Genomic DNA, 20,670 nt, shown 5'->3' with positions numbered 1-20,670 from the left:
ACCGCTCTTAATCAGCCCTTGGCCAGGCTCCAGCCCCACAGATATCTCACTCTATACACTTGTAAAGGCCTCCCTGGTCCACAGATACCCCTCCACATCGATCCCCCCACCTCAGCCTCCCTGTGGCACCCCCAGCTCCCCTCCATTCCCCCAGACACTTACAATCACATCAAAGCGGGAGTAGAGGCCCACGACCTGTCCTGCAGGGGTTGGGGGGCCGGGGAGGAAGGTGAGAGAAAGGGGAGAGGTTCAGGTCAGAACCAGGATGCTGTGTAGGGGCCCGGGGCGGGCTTGCGGAGTGAACTCCTCAACATCCTCCCCACCCCCAGGCTACTGGCTTTATAATGAGGCATCAGGCTGCCACCACCCTGAGCCCACAGATCAAACAGTATCGCAGAGAGACACCTGACATCATGCCTCCTGATGTGACAAAATGTGAGTACATGGCATCACCTCTGAAATATTCTAGCCTCAATGTATAGCCTGGGGACTTCCCGGGTGGTGCAGTGGTTAAGAATCCGCCTGCCAATGCAGGGGACACGGGTTCAAGCCCTGGTCTGGGAAGATCCCACATGCCGCGGAGCAACTAAGCCTGTGCCCCACAACTACTGAGCCGTGTGCCACAACTACTGAAGCCCGCGCGCCTAGAGCCCATGCTCTGCAACAAGAGAAGCCACCACAATAAGAAGTCCGCACACCGCAATGAAGAGTAGCCCCCACTCGCTGCAACTAGAGAAAGCCCGTGCGCAGCAACGAAGACCCAACACGGCCAAAAATAAATTTGAAAAAAAAAAGTATAGCCTGAACCTGATCGAGACTTTAGAACTAATTTCCAGTTTACAGGAAACACAGGAAGAGAGGAACAATGTACAGGCCAACTGCAGAAAACAGAAAAATCTCTGGAAGTGGGACGTTCTACAGGACAATAGACCCAGGCTTCTCATCATCAACATCATGAAAATTAAGTGGGGAGGGAACTGTTCTAGACTAAAAGAGACTTAAGGGACAAAAGAAGCAAATTCAAAGCACAGACCTTAATTGGATCTTGATTTGAATAAATCAACTATAAAAAAAGATATTCTTGGGGAAAATGGGGAAATGGAATTAGGATTGAATATTAGATAGCATTAAAAAATTATTCATAATTTTATTAGGTGATGTAGGAAACATACTTATTTTAAGAGATTCAGATGAAGTGTTAAGGTGTGAAATGACATGATTCTATAATATAATTTACTTTAAATTACGTCAGTGGAAAAAAAAAAGAACTGGTTAATGGTAACGTGTTAACAGTAGTTAATCCGGGTGGATAGGTGGGGTTTGTTATAGAGTTTTTTCTACCATTTTCACACATGTGAAATTTTTCATAACCAAAAAATAGATTAAAACACTTCTTGATATTCAGCTTCATTATGGTGCTTTTGAACTTGGAAGCAGTTTACAGCCATGGCTCCTTTAACCCTTTTTCAGATCAAGAAATTGAGGTCTGGCTCAGAGAGGCTAAGTAACTGATCCAAGGCTCAAAGCAGGCAGAGACTTGTAGCCCTGACTCCATCCTGGGCCGCGAGCTGATGTCACAAAGACCCCTGCTACCCCGAGTCCCACCCCAGCCAGAGCCCCCATCTTGGGTGTAGGTACCAGCTTCGTTGACCACAGGCAGTGCAGACACGCGCCGGTCCACAAAGATGTCCAGTGCGGTCAGGATGGGTGCCGTTTCTAGCACCATGGCCAAGTCTCGGAACGTGCCGATGCCCACATCTTGGATGGTGCAGGAGAGGAAGGAGGGCCCGGGCAGCAGGGTGCCCTGCTTGGGTTGGGGCCAGGTCGGGATAAGGGTGGAGTAGTCCCCAGAGGGCTCCCAGCTGCTCCCTCCCCAATCCCTAGGGCTGAAGACTTCTCTGCCCCTCGGGTCTCCCCCCTGAGGCTGTGCCCGGGCTCACAAAGATGTGCAGGAACTTGAGCAGCCGCTTGTGTGTGAGGATGTGGAGCACAGTGCCTGAGACTGGGTCCAGGACCGGCAGGCGGTGGATCCGGTTCTTGATGAGGGTATAGATGGCTTCGAACAGGCTGCAGAAGTGGGAGCAGTGAGGCTGGGGCAGCCTGGGGAGAGATGCCCTTCATCCCAGCCCCCGGAAAGGACAGGGTGCCAAGGCTGCCTTGTCCGCAGTTTGCCGACGGTGAGCCCGTGAGTTCAGAACTGAGGAGCTGGGGAAGGGGTCTGTGCAGGGCAAGGAGGCCCAAGTGAGTGGCTGGGGATGCTTACCTGTCACTGGGAGAGATGGAGACCAGAGGCTTGAAGGAGCCTTGAAGGTAGATCTCTGCAGGAAAAATTGGAGTCAGGGAAAGGGAACTGGCCACCCTGCCTCACCCAGCAGCCCCCAGCCCCTCGGGTCCCCTGGGCTCCCTATTGCCTTCTCCCTGCTCCCCCCAGGAAATCCCCACCGCCCATCCTCTGTCTGAGGTCCTTAGCCCTACCCTCACCCTCACACCCTCGGCCCCTTTGCCCACTCACCCCTCCAGGTCTCAATCTTATGTTCTTCAATCTCATAGATCTGGACCTAGAACATCAACAGAACTCCTGAAGTCAGACTTGGGCCCCCTGAACTCCCTCCACCCCAGCACAGATGGGTGCCGCCGGAACCCCCAGCCCACTCCTCACCAGGGGGGACCTGTAATAGCGGTGCAGCACCAAGATGAAGTCTGTGATGGTCAGCATCCCTGCGGGGTGGGAGGGCGGGGGGGAGCGGGGGTCAGCCTGGGCCTTGGGGTGGAAGGCAGGCTGAGGGCTCAGCCCCCCTGCCCCACCTGGCCAGTGTCTTCGGACTGAGACAAAAGTGGGGTTTCAGAAAGAGGAGGGTAGGGCAGCTGCTCCCGTGCCTGAGTAATGGGGTTCTCCCTTTTATGCTTCCCCTGTAATTTCTCTCCTTTCCTCCCCATTTTTTCTTTTCTCCCATTTCTTCCTCTTCCTTTTCTCTTTTCCTACTTAGCACCTATGACATGGGACCACGGGGTAGTAGAGCTGGAGGGGTCAGCTGGTCACAGCATTCCCACAGATGGGGTCTCCCAGCTGGCACATTTCCCCCACGTCAGGCCCCTGCTCAGCTCAAGCCTGTGGTGCGTCAGAGCTCAGCCCCAGAAGCACCCCACAAGTTCCCCCCTTTCCCTTCCCCGCCACCTCTGCCTCCCCAGCCCCTTCTCACCCACAAAGCTCTGCTTCTTGCTGTCCCACAGAGGTGCCGCCCGGACGCCATTGGCCACCAGGGCAAAGAAGGCCTTCTTGATCTGAGCACCGGGGAGAACAGTCGAGGGTGAGTTGCTCACTGCCCCTCAGAGTCCTCTGTCCCAACCGGGGTCCTTCCACAGGGCCTTCTCCCGGGCCCTCCACTACACGAGCCTGCCTGCCACTCGACATGACCCTTGTCGGCATATTTGCTACAGAGATAAGGCTGCTGGTGGCCAGAGGCACTGAGGTGACCCTTTACCAGGCACACCAGGGTGTAGGAACCTAACTCAGTGTTTCTACACCAAAGTCATATGTGTACATATACACACAGGATAGTTTTTGCTAATCTAAGTACTAGAGGTGTAATTATTTATATGATATGTACGAGATATTTTTTTCTGAATAAATTTTACATTGACTCATTTTGGCTTCATCCTAAACAGTATTATCTATACAGGGTGGTTGTATTTTTCTAATACATATCAAAATAAATACAAAACTACTAAATTAAATATATTTGTCTATATAGTGCTAGAGTCAAATAGTGAACTGTGGATACATAGACCCTGCTTCTTCTCTACACTACACACTGCTCTCCTATACGCGGCGAGAAGAAAGGGATCAGGTGTTTCGTAGCCTAGCCTACTGGTAGAGTGGGGACCAGAGCTCATCCTATTTTTCTCTTTTCAAGAGTTCCCCGCTCTTTGTCCTAAGCCACCCTGCAATGTTTTCCATACAATTCGGGGTGTGCAAAATGCTCCCTCTCATCCTGGGTTGGCCCAGGAGTCCCCTGAAACTTGTAGTGTAAAGCAGGCCTTCCTATCCCCATTTTAGAGATGAGTGAAGCACAAAGACCTACCCCAAACCCTATAGATACTGAGTTGCAGAGCTGGGATGACAATTAGGGGGTGTACACAGAGAGAAAAAGCCCTCCTCTGCCGGTCTCCATGGTGCTAAGAAGGAATTCTGGAAGGGGCCTGTAGCGGGGCAGGGCTGGCAGGGCATCCTGGGGGCTGTGAGCATGGAAGTGGGGCAGAGCTGCGGCCTCACCTGCAGCATGGTGTCGAAGATGACTATCTTGGAGCTGGTTGCCATGGCATCGTAGCAGGTGTGCTCCTGCATGAAGTGCACGTAGACCTGGGCCCCTGGCTTCCGCAGCTCATCGTCCCAGCCCAGCCTGGGTAACAGTGCCTGTGGGGACGGGCATGGGGCCGGCCTCTCTTCCACCAGGCCGAGCTCATCGCCCCAGGCTGCTGTGGCTGAGAACTCTATGCCCACATCCAGATCGTCTGTGCTGGAGCCGGAGGCTGAGGCTGCACAGTCAGGGGGGAGGATGTCCCGCTCTGCTGTGGGGGAGCCCACCCCAGCCAAGGGAGCAGCTTGGGTCCAGGGTGTGGCCTTGGGGAATGTGGCCTCCAGCCCGGTGGACTCAGCAGCTGGCCTGGACTGGAGACCTGTTCGGGGGGAGAGGACAGTAACTCCATCTTCCAAAGCACTTTCTCATCTGCTGTCTCCGTTCATCTTCACAGCAGCCTTGGCAAGCCTGGATGATGAGGCCCCCATTTTGCAGGTGAGAGAGCCGAGTCTCAGAGAGTCACACAGGATGGTGGCTCTGTCCTGAGTTGGCCATGCTGGGCCCCTGGGTCAGCAATGCAGTTGTCCCCTCCCATGTGGGGAGACTGAGGCCACAAGATGTCATGTGTCTGTGTTATGGGGAGATCCAGGGCAGAGCCTGGCTCCAGGATCGGGGACTTCCCACTGCCCCCAGTCCCTTCTCGCCAGAACTGGCCTTGGCCTCACCTTCCCCCAGGCCTGGTGGCTCCCCTTCCTCTAGATCCTCCTGCCTTGTCCATCTTGAGGCCTTGGTCCCCTGTTCCCCATGGCTTCTTTCTGAGCTGGTGGTCATGGCTGGTGACGGCCATGAAGTGTTATCTCCTTGCTCTAGGAAGCTCATCTCTGGAAGGGGGAATGGGGCCTGTTTGGTTACTGGGGAGTAACACAATAAAATCAATTAAAATGTTATGAGCGATAATATTTAATATTTGCAAGCTTCCAAAGGGCTTTTCCACCAACATGTTTCTCATTCAAACCTCATAGCAATCTCATAAGGGAGGCATTATCACCCCTATTTCACTAACGAGGGACCTGAGATCAGAGAGGTTAGCAATTTGCCACATATCACACAGCTAGTAAGTGATAAAGTCAGGAGGGTCCAAATCTTCAGACTCTGGAGTCCCCCTTTCTTCTTCTGAAAGAGGAAGGAGGAGGTGAGGTAAAAGGTGGAAGAAGAAACAAAGAGGAACAAAGAAGGAAAAGGAGAGGAAGACAAAAGCCAGACTAGTAGAGTGGGGGAGATTGGGGGCCTAGAGACACGGGACAAAAGGAAGCGCGAGAAGAGGCTGGGCCCAGGAGGATGGGCAGCCACACCCACCTTGGTGCTCAGGTCCCAGGAGGCTGCTCCAGGAGGGGGTCTGCGGGGAGAAGAATGTCTGAAGGGGTGGGGAAAATGCCCTACACTCTGAACCAAAGGGAGCTCCCCTTCCCACCACACACACACACACACACACACACACACACACACGCCACAAACACACACACACAAACACCCGCCTCACAAACACACATAAACACACACAACCTACCCAAACACTTATACGTCCTCAGAAAGCCATATTCAACACTTCCCAGGCACACACAGAACCACATAGACTCATACAAAGACTATACACATGCAGACAACCTCACGCTCACATACAGAGAAAATCCTGGTCAAACACACCCACACGCCCGCACACGCGCACACATCCACGCGGTGGTGCGCGCTCGGCCCTCCGGCCTCAGCGGCTCCAGCTCCCGCCACCCCACCCCCGCCCGGGACCCGGGTACCCTGCGCAGCGCGTGCTCCGGCTCCGGCGGGCTCCAGGAGCGACTGCGCAACACTGTATCTGGGCAGCACTATTCTGGGCCCGGCCCCCGGCGCCCTGCCCTCCCGGATCGGGTTCTCTCTGATTGGGTGTCGGGCAGTGGGAAGGAAGGGGTCCAGCCGCTCAGCTGCTCCAGCCCGGCAACCTGCGGGCCGGCGGGGAGGGGTGGGGCGCATGTGGAATCTCGATGCCTGGTCATGGGCTGCCTCCTGGGTTTCCGAGGACAGGGGAGAAGGACCCCGCTGTGAGGGCGCTGGGGTGGGAGGGGGTGGACTGTCAGAGTCCTGGGTTTCTTCTCTGAGGGCCTCTCTCATCTTTGCCAGGCGCCAAAGGAGGGAAAACAGGCGCGCTGAGCTGAACTCTCTTCCTTTTACAACTTCGGTCGTGGGTGGTGCTAGAGTTAGAAAGGGCAAGTTGCAGCTGGGAGGCTGGGGATAAGAGGTTTGTGGGTGGTCCCGGGAGAGTGGCCAATGTGTGTCCAGATGTCTCCATTTGAGTCCCAGGGGCCCGTCCCTCTCTTTGGTGGAGGAGTTGGAACTGGATGGTTATGGCAGGTAGGGAGTTGTGAGAATCTCCTTGAAAGAGTGAGGTGGGCTTGCGCTTTTTTTGCTTTTTTATCCAACCATTTATTCTTCAAACAATTAAGTACCCACAGAAGCTAGGCTCTGCCTTTTGGGAAGCTCCCAGTCCTAGAGTTCAGAGGAATTTAATATAGGAAGAGACCCTAGGGATCATCAGGTCCAGTGTCCTCAATGCAAGAATCCCTTCAGAGACACCTATTTCTACCTGTGGAGGTACATCCAGGTGTGCAGAAGCCCCAGTCCCCCCATCCCGCTGCGTGTGCTGTCCCTACGTCTCCTGGTGCCAACAGGATCCCAGCCAGCTCTGGTGGCTGCCCACCCCCCTTCCTTGGCATTCCTCGGGGCTGAGTCAATATCCAAGTTGGGAATGCTGACCCAGCTGCTCCAGCTCCCCTCTCTGCCCCTCCCTTTCTCCCCCCTTCCTTGGCATTCCTGGGGCCTGAGTCAATATCCAAGTTGGGAATGCTGACCCAGCTGCTCCAGCTCCCCTCTCTGCCCCTCCCTTTCTCTCCTCCTTCCAGCCTCTTCCATCCCAGTCTCACCGTGGAGTGGACAGACGGTAATGGGTTATTGGATTTCTCGCTGATTCAGTGAACGTTATTTCCCATCATCCCTCAAAGCCCCTGTACTGCTAATGGGGACGGAGGACGAGAGCAGAGCAGGGAAGGGGCTTTGCCTCCCATGTGTCTTGGGTAGTACTGGGGGCAGGTGCAGCTCTCCTTCTGCAGGGTCCCTGTGGCCTGTTACTGTCTGGTCCCAGATGATGGAATATCAAAGGCACAGCCAATGGGACACTTCAAATGGGGGAAAGATCACATGGACCATCCCTGGAGATATGCGGTGCCTCAGACCCGAAAAGCCCCACCCCTTTGTGCTCTGGACCACCTTCACAGCCAAGCCAGATACAGAACAGGTCCAGCTCACATCACTGCCTTCTCCTGCAATACCCCATTCTCCCCTCCACCTCAGATATGTTCCACCTACAGGACCAGTAACAGGGGCTCCTCTTTAAACAAAGTCTCCCTTGATTGCATCACCCTCATTGCACTGATCTCCTTATAGCCACGTTCTGTGTGCATATCTCACTGTACACTGGGCTGACACTCACATTTACATTCACATGTAAATGCCTTCTATCTCTTCGTGAACAGTGGCCACCTTTATGACCAAACTATGTTGGCTGGATGTGATGGAAAATCTGTTTTGGGGTCAGATGGACCTGATTAAAATTCATGCTCTGCCATTTGACCTTGGAAAGCATTGCTTGTTTTTTCTGCGCCTGTTTCCACGAATCTAAAATGAGGATAAAAACAGTCTGTGTCAGAGGCCACCAGTTGCCTCCCAATATCTATTTCTCTCTTCTTCCTTTAGTAATAGATTCACTTGAATTTTAGCTGCAATAGCTGCCTAAATTCCCAACCCTTTCAGTTAAATATAGCCTTGTGACTTAATTTGGCCAATGTGAGTGGTAGCGATGTAAGCAACTTCCAGGTCATGCCTTAAAAGAAAGAGGCATGAGTTCCCCTCTTCCTTTTCCCCTTCTGATGGCTGGAATGCTAATGTGATGGCAGGAGCTAGAGGAGGTATGTCGTAGCCAAGATGGAAAATGCTTGTTAAAGTTTCCAGAGTCACCCTACCAGGTTTAGATTGTCTATAGACTGTTCCATGAGAGAAATAAACTTCCTTGTTTAAGTCATTCTTAAATTGAGTCTTTGTTACAGCAATCAAACATGTATCCTAACTAATGCAAAAGTTGGCATCTGGAAGTGGCACTGCTTTAAAAGCCTAAAACAAGTGGCATTGGTTTGGAAATTGGACTTCAGGTAGCAAAGAAAACTATTGTACACTGGTAATCTGGTGACCATTGCTATGATACAGCAAAACGTATGGCATATCTGTCATCTATGATGCCTTGAAATGTCATCATATGCTAACAGAGCCTGTAACTCACGGAAACTAGCGTGTATTGGCTTCTGCTTGCTGCCACTAGTAAAGTCCCACAAGAGAAATGCACTCAGGCAGTGAGTTGTATAAACGGTGGTTTGAAAGAGGCAACCTTAGCAAGGGCTGTACCTGTGGTCCCAAACGTTTCTCAAGCACACCCTGTTCTGTAGACAGAGAAAGCCAGCCCAGTCAGTGGGCAGAATAGGGAAGTTCTCTTCACAGCCAAGCATATTTTTTCGGACGACCTCAAGGTAGCCAGCCACCAGCAGTTTGAGAGAAAACAGGAAGAACACCAAGTCCAGAGTATTCAAGCATAAAAATGGTGAGACAGTTGGCTGTGGTTACACAAATATGAAAATAAATCAGAAGCCTTGGGAGATTTTGACGGTGTCACATTGGCAAAGAAACTACAAACCTGGTCAGCAAAGACTGGTTTGACCTCCGAGTTGTCCCTAGCCCCCCGAATCTGCACCAGCAGAGGGAGGACTGTGAAAGTTGTAACATCTACAAGGACAGCGTGGTCTCAAGTGCAGCCACAGGGGACGTCGGGTGGGAAATAACTTCCCAGGAGGCAATGCCAGAGGACACGAAGGAGAGTAGACAGTTTCCCAGAACTGGGGATGAGCTGCCCCAGAACTTACTCCACTGCAGGGAAGCAGCATTGCAATTCCTGTCCAACTAGATTCAGTGACTGTTAAAGATCAGGTAACTGCCATGGGTTTGCCATTCTTTCCTGTTCTGAAGTTTATCCTGTTCCTCCTGCACTGTTATCTCAGGGAGGGGGAGGGCCAGATTACCCGCCTTTTGGTTCACAGGGCTCTAGACTCTGAGGACCCATCCACACCCAGGCCCTCAGAGATCCTGGGCTCTCAGCTGGAGCTGTGTCCAGATGGAACTTTGCCTTGCCTCCCTTTGGAGGGTGCTAAAGGTGTTCTTTGTGAGGGGTGGCCAGGCGGTGGGCTCTGGCAGAGCAACATCTATTCTCCCCTTCTTCTTCCTCTGCTAGTAATTCCTCACAATTTTAACGAAGTGCAGGATTATATTTCCCAGTTTCCTCTGCAGATAGCATGGCCACGTGACTAAGTGTGGCCAATGGGATCTGCCCGCCAATGTTATATGCAACCTTTTAGGGTGCCCTTAGGAGGAAAGGGCAGATTTTCCTCCTCCTACTGACTGGAATTATGATATGGTGGCGGGAGCTGGATCAGCCATTTGAACCCCATGGTGGAAGAGGCAGGTTGAAAATAATAGAATCTCCTCCATTCCCCATCTCTGGACTGTTATGTGATAAAGAGAAATAAACTTCTATCTTGTTTAAGCCACTGACCCATCGACTAATGCATCTACTAATGCCAACTTACTAATGCATTTACATCGTGGGATCGGGGTAGGGTTAGAAATTACAAGTGTATATAATGCTGCTTAACATTTATGCAGTGCTGAATATCTACTAGACACTGCAAAACATATTGTGTGCAGGATCCCATGTAATCCCTCACAACCCTATGTGGTAAATTCTTTTATTATTATGAGGCTACAGGTCAGAAGATCAAGGCACAAAGGGATAAAGTAACTTGATCAAAATCTCAAAGCTAGTGAGAGGAAGTCCAGGGTCAAACCCAGTGTTTCTGGACTAGCACCACACTCTCTCAGCCACTAAGCTTAATGTAAATGAAGCACAGGCCTGGCACGTAATATATGCTCAGTAAGTGTTTACTATAATTATTGCCTCGCCACCTGGTCCCAGTCTCCCTAGCCCTCCAGCTACAAGGTTCTGAAAGCAGGCAGGCTGGAGGGTGAGGTGGGAGCTCTGAGTCCCCAGTAGTCATCTCATGGTGGCATCAAGCTTGGGATGGAGGAGGGCTCAGCTGGGGCAGACACCATGCTGCACAACACTAAAATCATCGTGATTTTCCAGTTGTAAAAAAGGAGCTCCTACACCTGCTCTTGTGGCCAGCCCAGCCCCACCCATCCTCTTCAGCAGGGTGAATCAGCAGAAGGTACTGGCTTTTCTTGGGAAATAAATACTCTTTGGGTGTTAGAGTTTTGTCTCTGGTCACGGTATAATATTTCTTGAAACCCTACATCTCGGCTCACTCTCAAAACTGGGTATAATAAGGACACTGCCCTCTGACCCTAGGGCGAATTTGGCCGCCATCTCTGGATAGCTGATTCGTCTAGGACATGGGGCCGGGATCCTGTTTAAGTGTTATTTTTATATCAGTAGTAGTTAAGCAGCTTGAGGAAGCCAAGAGAGTAGCCTGGATGAGACCATTACTGATAAATCGCAAATGGGGTCCCCTGTGCCAGAGTGGTTGGCAGGCTGTGAGAGCAGCCTTCATGCCAGTCACCAGTCTCCAGCTCCTGTCCTGTCTGTGTGGCTAAAACCTAGCAGCATCTATGCCAGTGTCCTAAGGACCTGGATAGAACCAGCACCTTGTTACTGCAGTTTGGTCTGCCCCACAGGCCCCATTACTGAGCCTTTTTCTGTCAGCTGTTGGAGATTGAAGTGGACAGATGATGCTTTTGTCTACCCAGGATCCATTTCACCCCTCTTTTGGCAACCCCCAAGTTTTCTTTCAGGGAACCACATTTCCTCCAATCTCAGAGCACCTGATTTTCAGAGGAGCTTAACCATGGATTCCAGGAAGTATACATCTGACTCAGACTTAGCCAATGAGCACATCAAATTCCCCTGGTCACAGTGAGGGAGGTATTGACCGAATTAGCCCAATAGGGGTGAGCCCTGGGACTTTGGCTGCTGACAATGGGAACTCTTTTCCACTGGATTTGGAGCTGTGAGGATGTAAGTGTGGAGATTCGGCAACCATGCAGAGTGGAGCTGCTTGAGAATGAAGATAAAACAGAAGGCAAAAGAACCACAGTATGATGAGAAAGACCAGGTCCTCCTGACATTCATTGAGCCCCTGGATCAAGCTGTACCTGAAGACCTTACACTAGGTTTTTTCTGTTACATTAACCAATAGAATCCTTTTTTGTTTAATGCTGTGTTTTTATAGTTCCTTTTTAAAAAATTCATTTATTTATTTGTTTATTTAGGCTGCACTGGATCTTCACTGTGGCACACGGACTTCTCTAGTTGCGGCGCACAGGCTCTAGAGTGCAAGGGCTCAGTAGCTGCAGCGCACGGGCTTAGTTGTGGTATGTGGGATCTTAGTTCCCTGACCAAGGGTCAAAACAGGGCCCCCTGCATTGGGAGCGTGGAGTCTTGACCACTTAGTTCCCTGACCAAGGGTCCAAACCGGCCCCCCTGCATTGGGAGCGTGGAGTCTTGACCACTTAGTTCCCTGACCAAGGGTCCAAACCGGACCCCCTGCATTGGGAGCGTGGAGTCTTAACCACTGGACCACCAGGGAAGTCCCTGTTTAATGCAGTTTGAATTGAGTCTTCTCAATTTTCTCCTACAGCTGAAAGAGCTCCCATACCAGAGTTAACAAAGAAACAAGACCAAGACACTTGCAAAAGCATCTGGGCATGATGTTCATTCATTGCATCTTCCCAAGAAAAAGTGCACATTTAAAAATGCAATCAGGGTAATCAACAGGGTGTTGGGGGACAGGAGATAAAAGGATACTTTGATAAAATACAGTAAAAGAAGAATTGGAATGGGACAAAGTTAGTGAAGGAAGGCCTCCTAAAGAAGGGGAGTTTGGATATGGAAGTAATAATCATGACAACAGCAACTATTTGCTGAACCCTAACTATGTACTAGGCACCAGGTTAAGCAGTTTACATATGTGGTCGTATAATATTTTGAAATAATCCAAATTGAGGGGTACTTCTTTCTACCCTCTAGCCCTTTTCTCATTCAAGTTAGAGTTTCCTTGTTTATGGTCTCAAGGAAGAAATGATACAAAGAAGAGCTCTTCTGGCTTTTGAGTTTCAAAAGTGAGGTCTTTGGGGAGGGAAGGTAATACCTTTGGCTTAAAGAAAAGATTTGAGAGCTTTGGCAGGCAAGGTTATTCAGAAAACATATTCCACTAAAAACAATTTAAAATGGTGAATAAGATATAAAGAAAATCTTCTTAAAAGCACCGAAAAGACAAGACAGTAAAGACTAGGCCCAAGTGAAAGGAAAATAGGCACACAGTGAAGTTAGGGAGAAAAAAAGTGGCTTTGCTCTAGGGCATCTGCCAATTCTAGCAAGAGCCATATGGAGTTATGCAGGCCAAGGACCCATACAAGTTGGGAGTACGATAGGAGATCCCATCTATAAAAAACTGGTATCTCAAAGGACCACATCCTCAGAGTAAACATAATCCAGAAGCACACTAGCTCTTACATAGATGTACAGTCAATGCTTTCCTCATCTGAATGGTTCAGAGAGTGTCAAAGTTTGAACTTGTTTTAAGGTGGTAAGGTCAGTAATCACCCCAGGGCCTGGCAGAAGCAAACAACAAATGTTCCCTGGAAAAATGTTATCTCTTCCAAAGCCACAAATTATTCCAGCAACATCCAGCACATAGTTGAAAATAATTAGATACACAAGGAAACTAGGAACTGTGAACAAGAGCCAGCAGAAAATACACGTAGCAGGAATAAACCCATAAGAATTTCAGAAACTGGAATTATCAGACACTTTATTTATAACAAATGCTTCTTATGTTTAATAAAATAGGAGATGAGTCTGAAAAGGCATGGAGCAAATGGGAAACTATAAAAAGCAGCAGAACACATTTCTTAAAAAAGCAAATAGAACTTCTAGAAATGAATGAAAAATACAGAAGTGAAAGGAAAAATTTAATAAATGAATTTAACAACAGATGAAACCCAGCTGAAGAGAAAACTGAATGTTAGGTTAGAAGTTACCCAGAGTGTAATACAGAAAGTTTAAAAATATGCAAAAATAAGTATGAAAGAGAATGAGAGATGTGGAGGTTAAGTAGAAAAGCCTAAAACAGGGCTTCCCTTGTGGCGCAGTGGTTGAGAGTCCGCCTGCTGATGCAGGGGACACGGATTCGTGCCCCGGTCCGGGAAGATCCCACATGCCGCGGAGCGGCTGGGCCCATGAGCCATGGCCGTTGAGCCTGCGCATCCGGAGCCTGTGCTCCGCAACGGGAGAGGCCACAACAGTGGCCTCAACGGGAGAGGCCAGCGTACCGCAAAAAATAAATAAATAAATAAATAAAAATAAAAAAGAAAAGCCTAAAACATATTTAAATAGAGTCTCAGAAGGAGAGTAGAGAGAAAATGGGGTGGAAGTGCTATCTGAAGAGGACCTGATAAACAATAACAATCCCTAGATTCGAAAAGCCTATGAATCCCCAGGAGAGTAAATGAAAGAAACCCACATGTAGAAACATCATAGTGAATTGCAAAAAACCAAAGAGGAAAAACTTGAAAGTAACAGAAAAAAAGATCACTTTCAAAGAAATGACAGTCTAATAGATAATGGAAACCCAGAACTTAGTAGAGCATCTTCAGAGCGCTGAAAGAAAGTAACTTCCAACTTATAATTTTACACACAGAGAATATTTATAAGGAAGGTAAAAAGTTTTATTTTATGACAAACAAAAACAGAGTTCACCTCAGTAAAGGAAATTTTCTAAAGAATATGCTTCAGAAAGAAAGTGATTCTACAAGTTAGATCTGAGAACTAAAAGGAATAAACAACAAGGAAAGTGGTAAAAATGTAGATGAATCTAAATGAATCATAACTGCAAAAAAAACCCCTAAGAATTATAATGTCCTGGGAGGTTAGAATTAAAATGCTGCCAACCATAACATACAAACGAGGGGTGGTGAAAATGGAGTATTTAAAGTATTTAAAAATCCTTGTGTTATCTGGGAAGAGGAAAATTTTTGATTAACTTTAGATTTTGATATTTTAATCATGCATGCTGCAATGTCTAGAAAAAGCCCTAAAAGAATAGAAACACAGTTAGTAAATAAAAGAATGAAGAAATGACAGAGAAAGAAACAACAGAACAGATGGGACAAATAGAAAGCACAAAAGACTTCAGAGAATAAATATGAAATAGCGTGAGACTTATTTAGCCCCAAGAGGATGTGAAGATCTCTTGGTTTGGCAGGAAGAGAAGAGTTAGATGGGAAGCAAGAGTGAGCAGATGTGAGTCCCTGAGGAGGGGGAGCCTGCCCCTGCCTCCTCCCCCTGGCTGGTTTGTTTGGTATCTGAGAGCAGAGGTGGCCTCTGCCTCAATTCTTGGGTAAAATCCAAAGTAAAAAGTGTTATGTCGTGTGTGTGGGGAGATAGGCCCTTAGATCACTTTCCAGAGTTTCCCCAAACCCAGCATGGTAAGGCAGCAGCATCCCTTGGATCCTAGCATCCAAGAGAATGCAGGAGGAGACCAAGCCTTTGAAAGTCCCATGACGTTTTGTGCGCCCAAGAGTGGAACAGAAGTGGAGAGAGAAAGAGAGGATGAGAATGAGGAACAACACAATAGCAACCTGTATGGCCCATCAACTAAGGACCAGATGGTGTGATGAATGCCTCAGCGGATGCCAGGTTGGACAGACGATGACTGAGAACCAAATACCTACTCTCACGCCCCAACCTCAGCCTTGCACAAGTACTCAGGAACTTAGACACAACCCCAGGGGAGTTGAGGAGACCCTGAATTCACTGAGCTTAAATTCCTCAGAAGGCAGGCTGTAACAGTATCAGGCACAAGTAATAGAAAACTCAATTTGAATTGGTTTAAACAAGATGGAGATTTATTGGTTCACCTAACAGGGCGTCCAGGGGCAGGCTGGTCTTCCAGAGCCACTTTGATCCAGTGGCTCTGATATACTTTCCCTTGATTGTCTTAGCTCTGCTTTCCCCTCCAGTGCCAGCTTCAAGTTCTGAGGTGGCAGCAGCAGTTCTGGACTCCTTATCGATGCCCAGAAACATCCAGAGGAAAAGAGACAACCTTTTCCTGTACTTTCTTTTAAGAGAAGGAAACACCTTCCTAAAGCCCTCTGTAAACTTCTCTTTGTATCTTATCAGCCCAAACTCAACCACGTCCTCATTCCAGAACCAATCCCTGTCACCAGGAAAGCACGTTTAAGACGAATCAGGGTTCATCCTTGACTGAGGTCAATTCTCCCAGTGGCATGGCTGCTACAAAATAAGGAGGAATGGAATGGGTATCTCAGAACGACCACAACTACAGCCCTCCCCTTTAGTTGCCCAATATTCACACACACCCTCTGTGCTACGTTACACACAACTTCAGAAATGTCCATGCCTAACAAAATGCACTCACGCCCTTCTAAGAAAGATACCACCCAAACTTCATCCCATTATGTATCCAGGTGCAAACCCAGCATCTCTGGGGGATGTGCAGGCCTCTCCATCAAGTCAGTTATGTGCACCTGGATTTAAAAGAAACCGGGTGGGGGAATGAGGTGATAGCTTCTTGTCATGTGCGTTTGGAAAACTCTGAGCTTCCGCGTCCTTGGGTATTCAATGAGAATAATAATGGCTGCTATGAAGGCTGTGATACCGATTTAAACTAAATAATGACAAAAATAAACCAATATACGTTGTGTGTATTCATTTCTCCCCTGCTGATCATAATAAATGTGCTGCCTTTGCAGCTGATATGCCAAAATCCTGGAGCTCAAAGTGACGCACTTTAATTAGCAAAAGACCTGGTATTTTCCGCTGGGATTAACCCCCACCCCACCCGCTACTCCTTCTTGGAGTCTGTTCCATACACAGTCAGCTCTTTCGTGCTGGACTACAGTCCCACTGCCCTGCTGTCCTTTGCAGTTGCCACCCTCTCCATTGGCTGAGACCCCGCCCCCACACTGTCCACTCCACTGCCTGTGCCATTTCCTTACTCCTCTGACCACAGACCTCTGTGGCTTCTGTCTCTCTCTTTGGCCAACAGAAATTTTCCATCTACTTCAGATCACCTATTTCAAAATGGGTTCCCATAGTCGAAATTCTGGCCCCTAGTAATACCCTTCATTCCCTTGTATCAGAGCCATCTCCTTCCCAGAGTTTCAGGGTATGGAATGCGGACTGAATTCTGGTCAGGTACAGCCTCACTTCCCGCCTGGATTCACAGCATCCTCCAGCATCCCAGCCCTGCTGCCCAGTACAGCCTCCTCTACCAGATTTCTTTCACACACAGTGACTGCCTCCAGGCTCATTAGCTCGCTTGCTCTCCCCAGACCTCCTTCCCAGTCTACCTTCTTCAGGAAGTCCCAGCACACCAGCTGCACGTTTATTTATTTTTTTTTTTAATTTAAAAAATAATTTATTATTTATTTGGCTGTGGTGGCTCTTAGTTGAGGCACACAGGATCTTCATTGTGGCATGTGGGAACTTTCGTTACAGCACATGGGCTCGGTAGCTGCGGTGCGCAGGCTTCTCTCTATTTGTGGTGTGCGGTCTACAGAGTGCGCGGGCTCAGTAGTTGTGGCGCACGGGCTTAGTTGCCCTGTGGCATGTGGGATCTTAGTCCCCTGCGTTGGAAGGAGGATTCTTAACCACTGGACCACCAGGGAAAATGTCAAGTTTTCTCCTGCAGAGCCCCTTGGTAGCATGCAAACTCCAGTGGACATCTGTCCTAAGCAGTCCTAGTTTACCTAGAGGCACAGAGGACATTTAAGGAGATCTGGGCCTCAACAGAATTTCTGCTCTGCCCAGGCAACAGTGTCACACTTCCTGTGTAATTTTCAGCAAATCACTTACATTCTTTGAGCCTTGATTTCTATATCCCGAAGATGGCTAAAGCAGTGCTGAGAGGGAAATTTATAACGCTAAATACTTAAAAAGTGGGGAGGAGGAAGAGAGGAAAGATATTTTTAGCGATACAGAAAGATATTCAGGACACCTTGTTAAATGGAAAAAGCAAGATGCAGATGGTGTACATCGTATGCTAACTGCCTTTTATATAAGAAAGGGGACTGGAATATACATTTTTATTTCTTGATTCTGCACAAAGAAATACTGGTAGGATACATGAAAAAAATAAAAGTGGTTGCCCATGGGATTTGACAGGAGATGGGCTGGGGAATGGGGAAGTAAGAAAGTGGGTACATGGGAACAAGGTGGGAGGAAGATTTCCATGCGTATTTTGTAGTTTTGCCCTGATTTTCTGAACCTTAAAATGTGCTATCCATTCAAAAGAACAGAACAGTTTTGTTTTTTAAAATGCAAAGCATAAAGATAAAAACAAACAAAATCATAATCTCCCCACCAGATAATCCTTGTTGACATTTAAAAAATAATAATATACAGACATTTTTAGAAAATTCCAAAGCAGTGTACAGAGGTATAAAATTGAAAAGTAAATCTCCATTTCCCATTGCCCCAAAGGTAGTGCCTGTTAAGAGTTTCTTGTGCTTCCTTCCAGAAATTTACCCGTTTATAGGATTTATCCTGGTGCACTGTGATTGTTCTTTCTTTTTCTTTTTCTTTTTTTTTTTTGGCTGCTCACATGGCTTACGGGATCTTAGTTGCCCCTCCAAGGACTGGGCCCACCCGCCCCTACCTGCCGCACCCCGCAGCCCTGTCAATGGAAGCATGGAGTCCTAACCACTGGACCACCAGGGAATTCCCAGTTCTTATTTTCTTCAGGAGCAGTATGTCTTGACCGCGTCAGTACATGCAGAGATCTTATATTTTATGGTAGTATTTGCTGTAATATAAGTAATTATTTCCCCATTAACATTTAGATTGTTTATAGCTTTTTTAAAAAACCCATTACCAGTGATATACTAGTGAGCTGTCTTATTTAAACATCTTAAAATTTTAATTTTTATAATTTGAAGTTAGATGAGGTAAAAATGATGCATTTGAGTCTTCTGTAGAACATGATAGTTTTCCATGATGCTACATTTCTTTTCCTCAAGTATTTAAAAATATTTGGGTGGGGGGACCGGTGGAGAGAGAGAGACAGAGACAGAGAGAGACTAATTGTCAACACCCACCCATTAATGAAGGCTCCTAAGGGAAAGCAGTGCTGGAATGCAATGCTGCTTTTGAATACAGACCAACCGGTTGGTCTCTAATTGCTATGAGCCCAGAGAGATAAAGTGCCCTGCCCAGAGCCAGGCTGGGACACCGCTCGCCCTGCACCCACACAGTGATCTTTCTCCTGAGCAGCCTGTCCCTCCAGTCAGTCCCTCGGTTACCCCACCTCTGTTGGCAGCTGTCACTCTTCCTGTCCCACTGTGACTCTCTCCGCCCTTTACTGGGTGGTCTGGAGGTTGCCTCGAATCTGCTCCTTAGGGTCTGGGGCCCTCTGCTGGCATTGAGGATTCACCATAATCGTTAAAGCACCGCCCGACCTGAACTGAATTTAGAGCTCGTTCATTTCCACTCCCAAAGTCATATGGGGAAACTGAGGCAGCAAGTGGGGAAGTGACTTGATCAAGAACACAAGGCACATAAGTTCCTCGGACCGGAACTTGGGGCTTCTGACCCTTCTTCCAGCACAATTTCCAGCACACCATCGTTGGAAGGAATGAAAGAGGTGTAGGAGATGGCAGACTGGACCTCCAGGCTGGGAAAGTCCAGCTTCCACACATATCCTCAGGAGCTCCCTGTCAGGCAGGGGAGCTCTGGATTGGAAGGACTGAATGTTGAGCTGGACTTTTCCTCTGCGGTACTCTAAGGCAGTGACCCTACTGCCCTTTCTGGGATGCCTCATTTCTCCCATCAGAGCGTGGATGGGTTTAATAATGCCCTAGGCATGGGCTGTGCTTCCCCAAACACCATCATTTGCAGTTTTCCTTCACAGATTTTGCCATATCCATGCACCACTCAGACTATAATTTGCTTAATACTTTTCTTTAAAGTGTCTCACTTTAAACTTAAAAGTCTGAGCGAATGCATCACCTTCCCCCGGGGAATGACCCATAGATGCACCTGGTGCCCTAGGAATTGTCTTTTAGTCCTTGTGTTCATTTAGGGCAGGAAGACTTGATCCTCACCCTGAATTCTTCACTTAAAAAAACAACCATTACTAGGGAATGAGAATCTGGTATCTGTCAGATACTGGCCTTGCTCTGCATTTTCACTATGTTATTTAATCCTCATTACAGCTCCGTGGGAGTACCTGTTATCCTCATGAGAGATCAAGGCATAGACAGGCTAGTTATTTGCCCAAGGTCTCACAGCTGGGAAATTGTTGAGCTGAATTTGATTACGCTCTACTTCCAAAACCAATTGATGTAAACTTGCTTGTCTTTTGAAATTAAAAGTAAAATGATGCAAAGTTAAGAGCTAATGACCAGGGCAGCGTCTGTGCTATGGAGGGACTCACTGTGCAGGCAGAAGGCATATGACAGACAGCAGACATATGAGTACAGTAGGGTAGGCCATGTGTAATAGAGGCATGGGCAAAGTGCAACATCCCGGCAGGTAGGAGTATAGGAAGATCAGACAAGGTGCGGGCTATAAGTCCCAGGGGTGGTGGCAGAGCGGGGAGATGGAGCGGGTAAGAGAAGCATTCCAGGCCCTGCTTTTCTGATGCCATGGCGAACGTCATTGACACTACTGGGTGCTCTGTGGCCCCTTCTGATCACTTACAGTTCATCCAGTAACATTTATCCATGGGAGACCTCTTGATGGGGTGGCTCTGCCTGGGGCCTTCTCCTGGTGTAGTGCTGGGTCACTATGTGATAGGCAATCAGGGTGGGAGTAAGGGTGCATTCAGAAGCACAAGCTGGACTCATAGTTCTACCGCTTGATGACTATGACCTTGGCCTCAGTTTCCTCATCTGCCAAATGTCCCATGGTTAACACAGAGATGTACCGTGTTTCATCTTCCTGGAACAACTTGCTGCCCATCTATGGGGAATGGGGTCAGCAGCCTCCAGCTGTCAGCTCCTTAAGGGTCAGCTGCAGAGAAACCAATTTTCCTCCTAGGGGCTGCCCACCCGTCTGATGACTGAGTGAAGCAGGGGTGGAGTGGCCCAGCCATTTTAACCCAATGAGGGACACTCTGATGGGCAAAACTCCCTCCAGAGCCCAAGGCTCCAGTGTCGATGGAGGCTTTGTGGAGACGGCATCGCA

General features: G+C 48.4%; 1 protein-coding gene across 3 annotated transcripts in view; it reads right to left on the bottom strand.

Moving 5' to 3' along the window:
• PRKAG3 (protein kinase AMP-activated non-catalytic subunit gamma 3) overlaps positions 1–6,143 on the bottom strand; it is a 7,271-nt gene extending 1,128 nt beyond the window's left edge. Inside the window, exons 1-11 of one of the 3 annotated variants that reach the window (XM_007445841.1) lie at positions 6,110–6,143; positions 5,655–5,694; positions 5,024–5,179; positions 4,274–4,677; positions 3,201–3,282; positions 2,660–2,718; positions 2,513–2,558; positions 2,264–2,318; positions 1,941–2,067; positions 1,639–1,804; positions 163–200 (exon numbers count right to left, since the gene is read on the bottom strand). In XM_007445841.1, coding sequence (XP_007445903.1) covers positions 163–200; positions 1,639–1,804; positions 1,941–2,067; positions 2,264–2,318; positions 2,513–2,558; positions 2,660–2,718; positions 3,201–3,282; positions 4,274–4,677; positions 5,024–5,177 — 1,131 coding nt within the window. In that variant the 5' untranslated portion in view covers positions 5,178–5,179; positions 5,655–5,694; positions 6,110–6,143. Of the gene's footprint in view, positions 1–162; positions 201–1,638; positions 1,805–1,940; positions 2,068–2,263; positions 2,319–2,512; positions 2,559–2,659; positions 2,719–3,200; positions 3,283–4,273; positions 4,678–5,023; positions 5,180–5,654; positions 5,695–6,016 lie in introns of all 3 variants that reach the window. The other 2 variants (XM_007445842.1, XM_007445843.1) reach the window with 2 other exon arrangements.
• Between the last annotated feature and the right edge of the window lie 14,527 nt (positions 6,144–20,670).

Source organism: Lipotes vexillifer, unplaced genomic scaffold (genome assembly GCF_000442215.2).
Source record: "Lipotes vexillifer unplaced genomic scaffold, Lipotes_vexillifer_v1.1 scaffold965, whole genome shotgun sequence".
Classification (NCBI taxonomy): Eukaryota; Metazoa; Chordata; class Mammalia; order Artiodactyla; family Lipotidae; genus Lipotes; species Lipotes vexillifer.
This window is presented reverse-complemented; position numbering and strand designations above follow the sequence as displayed.